At 39.0% G+C, this 14,027-nt stretch overlaps 1 protein-coding gene across 1 annotated transcript in view; it reads left to right on the top strand.

Annotated features, from left to right (window-relative positions):
- Positions 1-10,107: 10,107 nt before the first annotated feature.
- Positions 10,108-14,027, top strand: part of OVOL1 (ovo like transcriptional repressor 1) — a 40,392-nt gene continuing 36,472 nt past the window's right edge. Inside the window, exon 1 of the mRNA XM_075188652.1 lies at positions 10,108-11,216. Coding sequence (XP_075044753.1) covers positions 11,117-11,216 — 100 coding nt within the window. The 5' untranslated portion in view covers positions 10,108-11,116. The remainder of the gene's footprint in view (positions 11,217-14,027) is intronic.

The following is a 14,027-nucleotide window of genomic DNA, read 5'->3' as shown; positions in this document are numbered from 1 at the left end:
TCACACACTGGTACTGTAGGGATCTCCCTTTAAAATTACAGGCTACTCATTGGAGACAGTCAGTTAGAGCTTGAGCAATCAAACTAACAGTTCTAAAAAACACATCCTGCTAGAGTGAGGGCATCCATGCATCCCAATTCTCAATTTGAAATCATGGGGCAGGTGAGGGCTGGTGAAGCAAATAATAGGAGGTTGCCATTCCAGCAGTGATCCCATAACATTGTTATATAATTCAAAAAGGAAAGAAAGTGCAAATGCTTAGTTCACACTTCCACAATGACCATCTTTTTCCCTCCAGAAGTTACTAAAGTCCGTATACAGTTTCTCATTATTTCCCACCTTAATTAATGTAATATTTTGCTATCTGGCCAAAATGCCAATCCATCCTAAATGCTGAGTCAAGACTGATCTTCCTCTCTTCCATCTCCACATCTGCTGCACCACTCCGTAAATACTTGGACTGGCTCCCCTCCACCTTCCAAATTCAATTCAAGCTACTCACCCTCACCATGAAAAACCTTCACCAACTCATTCCCTTCAAACATCTATGACTTCACCATGACATACTCTGCTTCTTGCTCTATTAGATCTACTTTTGACGTGTGCCTCACCTTGTTTATGATAACCTTCTCTCACATCCACCTCCAATAATTCTCCTGTGCTGCTCCCACTCCCTTTCCTGCCTGGCCAGAATCTCACACAATCTTCAACTTTCAAGCTTCCTCTAAAATCTGTAGTATTGCCTAACCCCCCCCCCCCCCACTGATATTACTCACTCTACCAGCCTCAGTCTCATCTTACACTCAGTTTCCATCCCACTAGCTCCTATTGTCTCAACAATGCCCTCTCGCTATAGACGATAATCTCTGACAATCTCTGTCTTACATCCGCATCTCCTTCGTAAATCTTGTATGTACTTGATCTGTCTTTCTGTATGAATTTTCATTTTGACTGTCCAGTGCTGCAGAGATTTGTAGCACCTTACAAATACACAATGATGAGGATGATGGTGAACAAAGGGCATATGAATTTAAATACATCCATGTACACATGGCATGATGCTCCTCCCTATCATATTGTGTTCAGAAGTCCACTACACTGTGGTGCTTCCCAAACTGTAGCTTACCCAGACCTTCATGAACATTATGATTATGAGGATGATGATCAAGGGGAAGCTGCAAGCAGGGAGCTTGCAGCTTTCTCTTGTTCTATGTGGCCAGTGCTGCATGCTGGGAAAACATAACTCACTTGCCCTTCAAAAATTTTAATTCGGCCCTGCACGTAAGTGATCAGAGTGAACATTGGACGTATCAGAGATGCAAAGCATTTGGATATGTTCAATGAATGGTCTGCCCAGAGTTCACTTTGAACACTAAGATGTACTGGCAGTATGTTGTTTATAGAGTTTAGTGGTCCCTATTTGAAGTGCAAACAGAAAAAATACTGGGCGCTCATTGACTCCTATCCTGATGTGCTAGAGTTAGTAATGCAATCAATCTCCAATATGGAGATATATTGATCGGCAGTGAACAATATAAAAATTAAATATAATTTATTACAATGAAATATACACCACAAGATGAAACATATCAGACCTAAGTCTAGTTTTTAAAAAAAGGGCAATATCATATTGACATTAAAATTGACATACGAATATGTATCAGTATATCTGATTCTAATAACAATCATATATTTAACAACAGAGAATGCTATTATAAAGATGGTAAATATCTCCTAAAAAGAGGATTTAATTTCCAGCCGAGTGGTACATAGGACCAGTAATTTGTCCGTGTCGGGGAAATCATGTGTACCAGGGTGGCATATGATTGCAGAAGAACATGTGCCACAATGTCTAATGGAAGACGGAACCCGTCAATAAGTATCAGTCAATAGTATATGCAAAATCCGGTAAGTTATGAAGTAACCATGTGGTAATAATGTTGTTGATACTTGCTGTTTATCCTCCGGGTTGATGCAGCCGCGCAGCCGTCCGGGGTGAGTCTGTCGGCGTCTGTGTAAAATGACAGCTGACTGGAGATGAAGTGCCAGTTGTGCTGCTTTCACCAACGCACCGTGAATGCAGCTCAGATGAGAGGTACCAAGGGTGCATAAAAAGTATTTTTGTGTATGATGCAAGTATTGCCTTTATTCTAATCATATAAAATGCCTCTTTCCTCCTCTAATTGGCTTTCTGGTCTGCCAGTAAATGATAATTCAGCTAGTTGCTAAGTTAATATTAGGCTGAGACAAGGAGACAATCACAGTGATTGTGTGACTCTCCCTCTCCCTCTATTGCTGTGAGCAAGGGCATACAGTTGTTTGGATAGATGCAATCTCAACTTACAGCACTAAATTCCATGGCCACTGCCCAGGAAATGAGGGGTGGATGAAAATATGCATTTAAGGCATGGATGTACAACCTTTTTAGGTCCAATGGAAGCATTGGGAAATCATACTCATTTCAAGGGGGCCATTAAACTTTGCCTAAAAATGTCAAATTCATAGTTACTGCAGGAAATGAGGAACCCCTATGTACTCCACGGCGATCCAGCGCCATTTCACAGAGGGACACAGAAGGGGTAGCATGATCTTGGCAGTCTCTAGTGCAGTTGGGCAAATCATAGGTAGAAAAGAAAGAAGAAGAGTAGCAGTGTTCTTCAAAGTCTCCAGTGACATTCAGGAGAGCTCCATTGCTCCACTGCTAATTGTCATTGCTGAAATAGAAATAATAGGGCGGGCAGTCTTGGTCTTCTAAATCTGCAGTCACATTGTACTGTGTTATATAACTCACATACCAACAGAACAGCTCCATTGCTAATTGTCATTGCTGCAGTAGAAATAATAGGGCTGGCAGTGTTGTTCTTAATCTGCAGTCACATTGTACTGTGTTATCAAAATGGATTCACAGCAGTACACAGAAGACAGGGGGTAAATGTATGAACGTGCGGGTTCTTCAACACCCGCGTGTTTGGCGAATAAATTTCAAGCGGCGCTGCATTGTAAAAGGAAGTTTCCCTTTACAATGCAGCGCCGCTTGAAATTTAATTGCCTAACACGCTGAACACGCGGGTGTTGAAGAACCCGCACGTTCATACATTTACCCCCAGGAGTACCAAGCAGCTGCTGGCACCAGTCATAGTAATCCCTCTACGTCATCTGCTCCAGCCTATGTTAAAGTGTATAGTGTTTTTAAGTCAGGGAAACAAAAATGTAAAAAAACACCTTTTACCTTGATAAAGAAAAAAAGACCTGTAATACAGGCAAAGTTATCTGCAGAAAAAAAAAATTGCCAACATGCAGTGGCAAGGAAAGAATGAGGCACCTTCACCTTTCTCTATGAGTACTAGTTCTGCAACTGTCACTGAGGCATCTTCTTGTAAAGTTAGTCATGACCAAGCAAGACCTTGTCATTCGGACTCCAAAAGTGGTGCCCAAATACCTTTACGTGTAAAAGCTGAGCTGTAAGAAAACAGTAAATGACACAAATCCCTGAGGAGAGTCGATCCACAAGTGGTATGTGTAATCCTGACCTTTCTGTTAGTGTAGCCATAAAGAACGCCCCTTTCAGCATTTCTGCAGATGTGTCCATGAACAGCCCAAGTGTAGCCGGTGATACACAAATTGAGGATGCCACTTTGGAATTGCAACAAGATGAGGGGGATATTTGTGTAGCTGACGAGGGCGCTAATAAGGATGTTGATGAGGATGATGTTGTTTGTGTTTGTGTGCACTAGTGGAAGCAGTTCTTGCACGTGATAAGAAGAAGGCCATTGACATGCCTGGACATAAGACCAAAAAATCCACTTCTTATGTGTGGAATTATTTTTACCCAAATCCTGACAACAGTTGTCTAGCCATTTGTAGCGTTTGTAAAGCCCCAGTCAGTAAAGGTAGGGACCTTAACCATCTAGGAACTTCATCCATGTTACTCCATTTGAAGCACTGGCAAGCTGTTGGGAAAATTGGAAACTTATGCTAAAAAATAACAACAAGCAGTCCAGCATCAGTTAGGTCCCTTCTCTCACCTAGATCCCGACACCTGCAATCTACACCCACAACACTGTCCTCATCAATATCTTCAGGAGCGATCAAAGTTAGTCCTGCATCCAAGTTGCTAAGGCTAGATGACTCCTCCACTATCCTGAATTCCTCAGAAGAATTCTTGAGCGTTAGTCCCGCTGCTGCTGCTGCTGCTGGGGGTGGATCTTCATCCCAGAAGCAGACCAAGAAGAAGACTACTAGTAGTTTACAACAATTGACTGTTAAACAATCCTTTGCAAGAGGAAGCAAGTATGAAAGCTGTCACCCAGTCGCAAAACGGATCGCAGACACCATGGCGCAAAACAGCTTGTACAGTGTACAAGCTCCGATACGCAATGAACTTAGCTCAGACGCGAGGTCTATTTATAGTAAAAGGTGTTTTCCCATGACAGTGTGGGAAAATCCCTTATACTATAAATAGACCTCGCAGCTGAGCTAAATTCATTGCATATCGGAGCTTGTACACTGTGCAAGCTGTTTTTGCGGCGTCTCTCATCTATTTATTTTTAACAAAGCATGTTCCAGAGTGGAGAGTGGAATACAAATATGGAGCCTCTCCTGGGCTGAAGATAAGGAGACTGCAATCAACAAGAGGGCCCTCCTGGCCAGAAGAAGTGAAGATATTTTCAAGCAGGGACAATGGATACCAATTTATTTTGGACTTGGTTTTCAAGCAGTGACTTTGGATACAAATTTATTTGGACTTGGTTTTCAAGCAGGGACTTTGGATACAAATTTATTTGGACTTGGTTTTCCAACATTTTGGATTAAAAACTGCTGACGAAAGAAGATGATAGGTGAGTATTTTGGGGTTTTCTTATTTTTAATAAATATTTGTGGTATGAATGGGTGTGTATTGTTTTTATTGGGGTTTTATTTTTTTTATTAATAGTATGTGGTTGTAAACGGAGTTGTGGTTTATTTAACATTTTATTTTGTGGAACTACAGATTGCAGCCAGACATGGCTGTCAGGGCATGTTGGCACTTATGGTTCTCCAAGTGCCTGGCTGCCATGGGCATTGCTGGTGCTTGTAGTTATACAAGCATCAGCATGCCCAGACTGTTTAGGGCAGCCTGGTCTGGCTGGGACTTGTAGTTGCACAAAACAAAATGGTGGTTGTTTGTTATTTTACATTATTTTTGGCGTTATTACTCTACTACCTACAGCCCATGGGTGTAGGAAGAGCCATAGTGCATTCAGCTCTGGGCTGGTTATTCCTAGAGGGGGACCCCACTCCCTAGGGAATTCAGCCCAGCACTAACAGCCTGGTTTGTCATTATGGCAGGGAGCCACTGCCGCGTGTCCCCCTGCTATAGTGCCACCCAACCCGGCTGGTTTGCCTAGTGCTGGGTATGTGAGAATCGGGGGGGGGACCCCACGCAATTTTGAATACTAATCACGCTGCTAGCAAGCAGCGTGTTGTATCTAGTGATTTTTAAAGCAGACTCAGGAGAGCTTTCTTAATCGCAGTGTCATACATTTGAGACTTGTATAGATAGAGTGGCAAACAGTTGGGACTTTGATCTCTATCAATTTTGGAAATAGCGATTTTGACAGAAACACATCTCTGGTGATTTTACATGAAATCTCAGCTTCATACATCAGCGAGTTTCAACTCTCCCGAGAAAATCGCTGGATTTGCAAAATCGCACCTGTTCAGCGTGTTCAGCGATTGAATTTCAAGCGGCGCATTGTAAACTTCCCTTTACAATGCAGCGCCGCTTGAAATTTAATCGCCGAACACGCGGGTGTTGAAGAACCAGCATGTTCATACATTTACCCCCTGATCCTACTATCAACTATCAACATCCAAAGAATGGTGGAGGATTATTTTTAATTTTTTTACCAGTATAAAGACAACAGTTTTATTAACAAAGAACAACGTTGCTTGCAGAAGTAATGTAAGCATGGATGTCTAAATAGACGTATATATATTACTCAAACCTTCCACTTTGCTGCTCTTTAATCAGTATTGCACAAAGTGTTTGTAATCTGCACTTTACGTCAAAGGTACCTAACTATTATAATTTTTGGGGAATTGGGGCTGATTCGAAGCTCAGTGATGAACTTGCTTTTTGCTGTGAATTTCAATGGTTCTTTTCAGTGCATTGTTTGGCACCCTGGATTGGTCTCCATGTATTAGCTGTAGAATTACCACAGTTATCCAAGGAACAGGTGGAGCGATCAAATGAACCATAACTGATTTCATGATTCATTCTCAGTTTCACTGTACCGGTCATGTGCTCAGGGTGACGGCGATCTCCTCGTCTTCATCTTCCAAGCTTAGTCTGCAGGGGCCAGTAACACACCCATTTGTTTTCTCAGGTCTCTTAGCTGTTCTTTAAACTGGACATATTTATCGTCCTGCCTCAGGGCCCCCTCTGTATTATTCTTCTGAAGCGCAGTGTATCTCTCGTATGCAAGATCTCTTAAATCCGGGATCTCATTCATTGAGTCACGTTTTAACTTAAGTACGGCCTCCTCAACTGCGCCAATACATTGGTTCAAATCTCTGTTCAATGCAGTGTATTCCAACATGAAGGATTCCATGCTGCCCACATGTTCCGTGTCAGTCTGTCTGAAGCAGATGTAATGCCACTCCAGTTGTAATATCCATTCCTGTGTCTACATAAGTTTGGCAGTTCTTCAGGGATGAGAGGGAGGTATCCAGAGAGGAGAAGGAGATTAAAGATGCAGCACGAGCAGACATGGTTTAATAATGAAGAGTTCGTTGACAGCACTGTTAGGCTTAAGGCAGCTAAGCTATTGGTAGCTTGTTTTATTAGGGTCCAAACAAACCAAGCACTTCAGCCACAAAAGTGGCACTCCTTGTCACTGAAGTGCTTGCTTTGTTGAACTGTACATGTCCTTTTCAATATGTTACATAAGGGTGGCTGGGAGGGCCCAAGGACAATTCCGTCTTGCATCACTTTTCTTTTCTGCCACTGCTGTGTGGCAATGTTTCTTAGATGTACTATGAATAGCCGTGTGATTGTGTCGTTTAGCATCCAGCCAGGTCGCTTCAGTCTTTGTTTGAAAGTGTATGAAAATAATATTATGACCTGTGAGGTGGTCATAATTGACTGCAAATGACTTGAAATTAGTGTTATTGAGGTTAATAATAATGTAGGGAAAAAAAGAGCAAAATTATGTGATTTTAGCAAAAAAAAAATAGGGATTTTAGAAAAAATAGGGATCAAAAACCAAAACACACAAGGGCGGTTTTGCCAAAACCAAAACACAAAGTTAGTCCAGATCCAAAACCAAAACCAGAACACGGGGATCAGTGAACATCTCTAATTAATACACCCCTCTCTATCTACCCCAGATGCTTACCTATCCTTGAGGGAAGTAACCTGGTGTCTGCACCATGTGGTATGCAGAGCAGAAGTGAGGATATTAAATGATGAGAAAAAGGGGGCAGGGATTTGGGTATGTGATGGGCAAGGAACAGAGTTTTGATCGGCTGCCTTGGTGGTGGAGCACCAGGGTGGTTGCCTCCTTTTAGGCTAGGGATAACCCCAATAGTCACCTCAACGCCAGGCAACCTAGACCACTGCCGCCCAGGACCTCAGATATTGTCTTAGGTCACCTAATGGGTGATCCGACCATGTGTCTTATAGTAGCCACACACAGTTTCCCCTCCAACAGCTACAATTGTTGTTCCACTACCTTGTGATGTTCTCCACAACTCCTAGATTGTAAGATTATTTGGGCAGGACCATAATTACCTTCTGCTTAATGTCATTGTATGTCAATTATTTTTTCTCATAATCTACTTAATGTACATCATTGTATTATATGTTGGCACTTTGTAAATAAAGAATAATACTAATAAGGAGTGGAATGGAAGCAAACAGGAAGCCACCGGCTGTGGGTTATATAGTTGGAGAAGCAGGGTTCCCTAGCAATACATAGTTGTGATGTAAGACACTATCACACTGATGGAAGCACATTTTGTCGTCAAATGTGAAACATCATTTATACTGTAGTGCCAACTTGTTATGAATATACTTATTTCTGCGAACATCCCATTCCAAGACTCATTATAGGCTGATCTCTGCATCTTTCCCATTCACTCTGTCCTGATCATTTTTATGACCTGTTTTTATTTTATTCCTGTGACTGTTATATTGGTTTGTAACATTGTATAGCACTTTGAACATCTGTGATTCAGAAATGACCTAAAGAGTAGATCTCGCAAAGCTGGCCCTTGATAATAGATTGTTAGTCCAACTAAAAACATTTCACCAATTACTGTAGTATTCAATCTGTTTTAGCTCACTTTTGAAATATTGGTACCACATCAGCCTTCCATCAATGCTATGATCTGATATCCTGACCTGATTTATAAGAATGCCATCAATATTAGATGTACTGGTTTATGTATTACGGAGTTAAACTCCATCATAACAGCCATACATAACTGTATTTTCTCTTGTGTTAAACTAGTAATATTTAAAGAACCACTAAACCTAATGCAATTTACCCTATATAAAAGAGCTGATAAAAATGTATAGATATACTAGTTCCGATGCTTTTGTAGAACTTGAACAAGTCACTGTCAACCTTTTTTTTTTTCCGAAGAACAAAATGTGTTTATAAAAGCTGTCTGCAGTGTCCTTTAATAAGACTACTGGCAGGAAAAATGTGTGCAGGAAAATATATCTCCCTCAATCACAACCTTATCTCAAATGCCTTCTGTTCCTATACGCTCATTGACCTATATATTTGTTATATATTTATTAGCAACTCTTGTTTATGAAACAAACTGTAATTGGGTTTAGTGGCCATTTAATAGTGTAATTGTGTTATTATGTTTGTACTATTAACATTTTCTCACAGTAGTTTCTCCTTTAGAAACATAAAGCAACATTTAAAAGATTACCTTTCTATCACCGCCAATTAATCTCAGTTGACCTACTGTTAGCTCAATACTATCAACTTTTTGATTTTTGCTATTTATGTACTGGAAAACATTTTGAGACTAGACTTACTTTTGTCAGCAGTGTTTCAGTTTCTATCATAGCTGATGGGATTTCGTTTTTACATATCATGTTGCATTCCTTATATTGTTCTGTGTAATCACTTCTCGATTCCTTCTTCCTTTAGCAATGTAAATGCCTCTTTTTCCCTGAAATACTTCTAATGCTTTTTGATTTAGCTACTTTAGGCTCTTTTGTTTCCTTTATTTTCATCCCTAGAAGCCTTTCTATAATTGTGTTCCCAAAATGTATTCTATAAGTAGCATAGTTGTTACTGTGTCTAGGTGCATTACTTATTATATTTCTACATTAACTATCTGACATTTCTCTAGCCAGCTAGGTATTGGACCAAACTTTTAGTAGGAATATATTGTTCTGCTCTCTATTGTTATCCTATCTAGTTTATTGTAATTTGAAAATATGGACTTTCTAAGCCATCTGAAAGATCACTAATGCAGCATCTGAAAAGGACAGAGCCCAATATAATCATATTATTATTATTATAATAAAATAATATAATGTATTCAATTTCTAACTTTTTATTATGAGCAAGTCATAAGTATGTTTCCTGATGTCTGTATGTTTTTAGGAGTAGGCAAGCCGCAAAAGTCTGTGCTGGTGTCTGTCAATTATGAGTAAGAGGACAGTGTCCTAATGTCTGGGTAAAGAAGTGGTAAACCTGGGACAGATTACTTTTGGAATAGTGTTAGGGGAGACATGATCATTAGAGACAGTTGACAGGCATGTATCATCCACCTGTATGTCAGGGGGCTTGTTGAAATGTATTAAGAAATAACAGTTACGTGTCCCACATGCAAACACTATGCAACTGTGTGTCACTGTTTTCACACCACAAAAATACACACACCCTTCTAACAGGCTCATGCACATACTCCCTACAAGAGCTACCTGATTTTCATGTGGCAGTATGTATGCAGGTCAGGGTGTGGGTCCTTTCTTTCTCCCACCCAGAAGCCATGTCCCCACCTTACCAATCTTCCTCTCCTCCCTGAAGCGTTTCCACCTCACTCCAAGCGGTTTTGAAACCGGTTTAACAGGTTAAAAGAAGATGATGAAAAAAATAATAATACAAAGCTGGATCCTCCCCCCACCGTTATTTCACAACTGGTGCTGTTCAGCAGACATTCATGCTTCATTTACGAATATTCAAACTTTGAAAGTGGACACCTTGATGTTCATCTCGCAAAGATTTCAGATGTTAATCTCATTTGATAATCTGGACTACAGACATCACCAGTAATTAATTTGAAGATTGATTCAATTCTACGTGGACTTCTACAACATCAGGAGAAGAAAGTTATATTTCTATCCGTTGAATACAGAGAGCCTGGATCTGGCATCCTTGGACTTGTTGTAACATACACTTGATTTATAACCGCATGCTTACAGCATTTTCCTCACTTTAATTTTCAACTTGACCTAGAGAGAGTAAATCATCATCATCATCATCATCATCATCAATCAACAAGAAAATTGTAGACTACTCAAGATAACAGGACAAAGTAGAATTTTGTTTTTAAACTTGGCAAATGCAGCATTTTAGAAATGGACAGGAAATATGTTAATGTAAATATTTTCTGCACTGATTGAAGTTTGTTCTCTCTCATTTTATTTGCTTTTCAGGAACATTTTTTAGCATTTTAATTTTTTATTTTGTAAGTGAAAAATGTTCTACTTATACTTGGCATTGGCAATGATTTTATAAATAAATATTTGGCATCCCAAGCAAATCAAACTAGAATATTTGATTACTACCTGTACAAGGATAAATTGTAATGACACTGAATTATCAAGCAGACCAGGTTCATATCATATTACCTATGAAGGAAAGTCAACAAGCTGGAAAATAGTCATTTCTGGATGAATGTACATCTATAAACATTAATATATTTCCAAATTTAGTAAGAACAGTATCAGCCGTGGCAGAATCCAACCAGGAGAGCTTAATGGACTAACATCATATAACAGATTCATTGTATGACAAGAAAGGATTCTGGTGCAGACCTAGTGGACTGATTGTGGCGATTTATTACCTAATATAACTAGGAAATACCCAGAGAGTACAAGATGCCCAGGGCATTCCTGGTGAAGAAGTCCAGCTTGGGATCAGGGAAGAAAAAGTGGAGCGAGGTGCCTGATGAGGACAGAGGAGAGTTGTATATTCCAGGTGAATCATCTGTCTATTGTTTCATTCCATGTAATATAAATATATAGCAACAAAATATACAACAAAACATTCTTTGGAGAATGGGTGGTTTTACTATATTAAAAATGGCAGAATCCCCTTCGGTTGTAGTACACCCATTCCACAGATATGTCGTCATTAAGACCTTTTTACGCATCGCTCAGCTGAGTGTATATTGTATTGCATTAATTGTGTGTTGACCTTAGCTCTGTTGGTACCTTGTGTAAGGACTAAAAGCAGTGTTTGCCTCAAACATTCCTATAGACTATGACAACTGCCAGAGCTGTAACTTAAAATTTTAGCATCTGGGGCGAAAAATGAAAATGCCACCCCCCTAGCCCTCAATTTTAAACAAATGAACCTAAAATATTCATAAACTGCACCCCCATTCAGCATTACGCCCTGGGCGGTTGCCCCTATTGTACATCCCTAGTTCCAGCCCTGACAACAGCAGCCCAAGCTCTTACTTCCATCCTTACACATTCTGCTATATAAAAGGACAAGTGATGCCCACAACCCTGTAGGACACCATAAGCAATAGATTTTAGAGACTAAAACAAAAGTATACATGTCAAGATGCTTAGATATACATTAAATGATAGGATATCCAGCATCATAGTGACATAAACAGGATACAGTCAAGTGGATGTAATTATTGTACTTGTTTGACATTTGCATCATATACAAACACACTGTTAACACTTTTTACCCCATCACAAGATAAATATATATGAATTCAAAGAACAAAGTGCAGTAATCTCCATTGAAAGGTAAAAGAGTATAAGTTCCTTTATTACACACAAGCATTTTAAGGGTCCTGGAACAGGACCCTTTTTAAGGACATAGAACAAACAACATCACAGTGCAAGAGCTGATTTAACCCTTCATAGCCCATAATCCATCATATCCAACACTCAGAGTAATTAGTATTCAAAGACAAAATATGTAAATTTGTACTGAAAAGATTGATAGCCACAATTATGAAACTCAAATTCAGAACATAACAAAATAAAAACCATTCAATGTGTAATTATCCATACAGCTGTTATTTAGTAAATAATTTCATCCGCTAGGTAACTTTATCTGAGCTTTGCGAACTAAAAAATCACATTCAAGCTAAACTACAAACTGTTTGAAAATACCATAGAGAAAAATATCATGGTCAACAAACACAAACATAGTGTATCACAAACCTTCTGTAAGGTGTTCACATAGTCATTTGCACTACTTCCAATTTAAAAAAAGGGCAATGAAATTAATGTAGTGTCCGTTAAAATACGAATGACTATTTAACAAGTCATTTGTGAATCGCAATGTATAACCTCAGAACATTGAAAGCATCAGATTCCACATTATGCTGATTAAACACCATATAATAGATACCACACAATACCTAAATATGTATAATGAAAGTGTAATATCTTAAGGATATATGTTAAGTATAATAGGTGCATGTCCACTACTAAAAAGTGTCATGATTCATTGTTCCTATAATGCTATGAATAACATTACAGGGACTGAATATTCAGGCCTTTTGGATGGAGGGGTTGTAAACACATGATCCTATGACATTCACATTGAGGTAACATTTTTCTCTCTGGCTGGTCTAGTAATGCAATCTATGGGCATGTACATAGTTCTGGAAATGAATGCACACATTTTAAATAATGTCTTGTAACTGGTAGTTCTGAAGGTTTATTCCTCATGACTGCTCTGATGCTGGATTTATGATTTGCAATTCCATTCTTTAAGTGGGGTTCATTCTTCCCCATATGGGCATTTAATTATATAGGTAACATAAGAGCTGTTGCGGATAAAGAGATGGTGAATTAAAGTTTTTTTTTATCCGTGTGTTTTAAGTGGGTTCTGATACTGTACAGTCTAGGTGGAGGAAGGAAAGATGGTGGGCTGGAATATTAGTATCTGTCTGTAATTATAGCTTAGACATCAATACTTGACTGAAGCAAACATATGATGCCAAAACACTGCTGAGTTACTTTACAGCAATACTTACATTGTTATAATTTACTTTTAAAGGTTAAATGTGCAGTAACTTATAGCAACCAATCAGATGTTTGCGTTCACTGTCTAACTTGTATTCCATTAAACAAACATAATTGTTGATTAGTTGCTGTGGGTTGTGTGTATGTACTTTGTCAGTAAATAACCCCATTGTTGTTAATGTACTGCTATGTTATCGGACCAACAGGGAGTAGTAAGTACAGTGCATGTAGCAAAGATTGCTCTACCATTTCCTCTGTCTTGTTTTACGCACACCTTGAGCCACAACGCAGAGACCTGTTTATAATCAACTGTTTAGTCCACTATTACATTGGAGTCATCCACATCAGTGGCAGCGGAGTTTGAGACATGTTGTTGATTGATGAATTTGAACCAGTTGTCATCTTGTTGCGATGGATAATGGAACCTGATTCTTGAGACAGTGTGTTGGTGGTGTTCTATGCTGTTAGCTTATTTTCATGGCAACTGGTTTTTATATTATAATAATCTGTGTAGTGGTTATCTACTCATTGTTTACAAGTTTCCCTCTAAGCTGAAGTAATTTACTAATTGGAAAAATTGTACCCCTGCAGTACATTTCATTTTGCACAAATTATTATTATTAAAAGTAATTTATAGGGCACCAACATGTTGTTTAATGTGTTACAGATAATCTTTATTCATTCACAATAGTCAATGCAGCTGTTGCCATAATTATTATTAATATTATTAGTATTGTTAACATTTATTTATATAGTGCCAGCATATTCATTTGCACTTTACAATTGGAAA

This window comes from Mixophyes fleayi, chromosome 10, assembly GCF_038048845.1.
Source record: "Mixophyes fleayi isolate aMixFle1 chromosome 10, aMixFle1.hap1, whole genome shotgun sequence".
Lineage (NCBI taxonomy): Eukaryota > Metazoa > Chordata > Amphibia > Anura > Limnodynastidae > Mixophyes > Mixophyes fleayi.
Note: the sequence above shows the minus strand (reverse complement) of the source record. Positions and strands in the feature narration are given on the sequence as shown.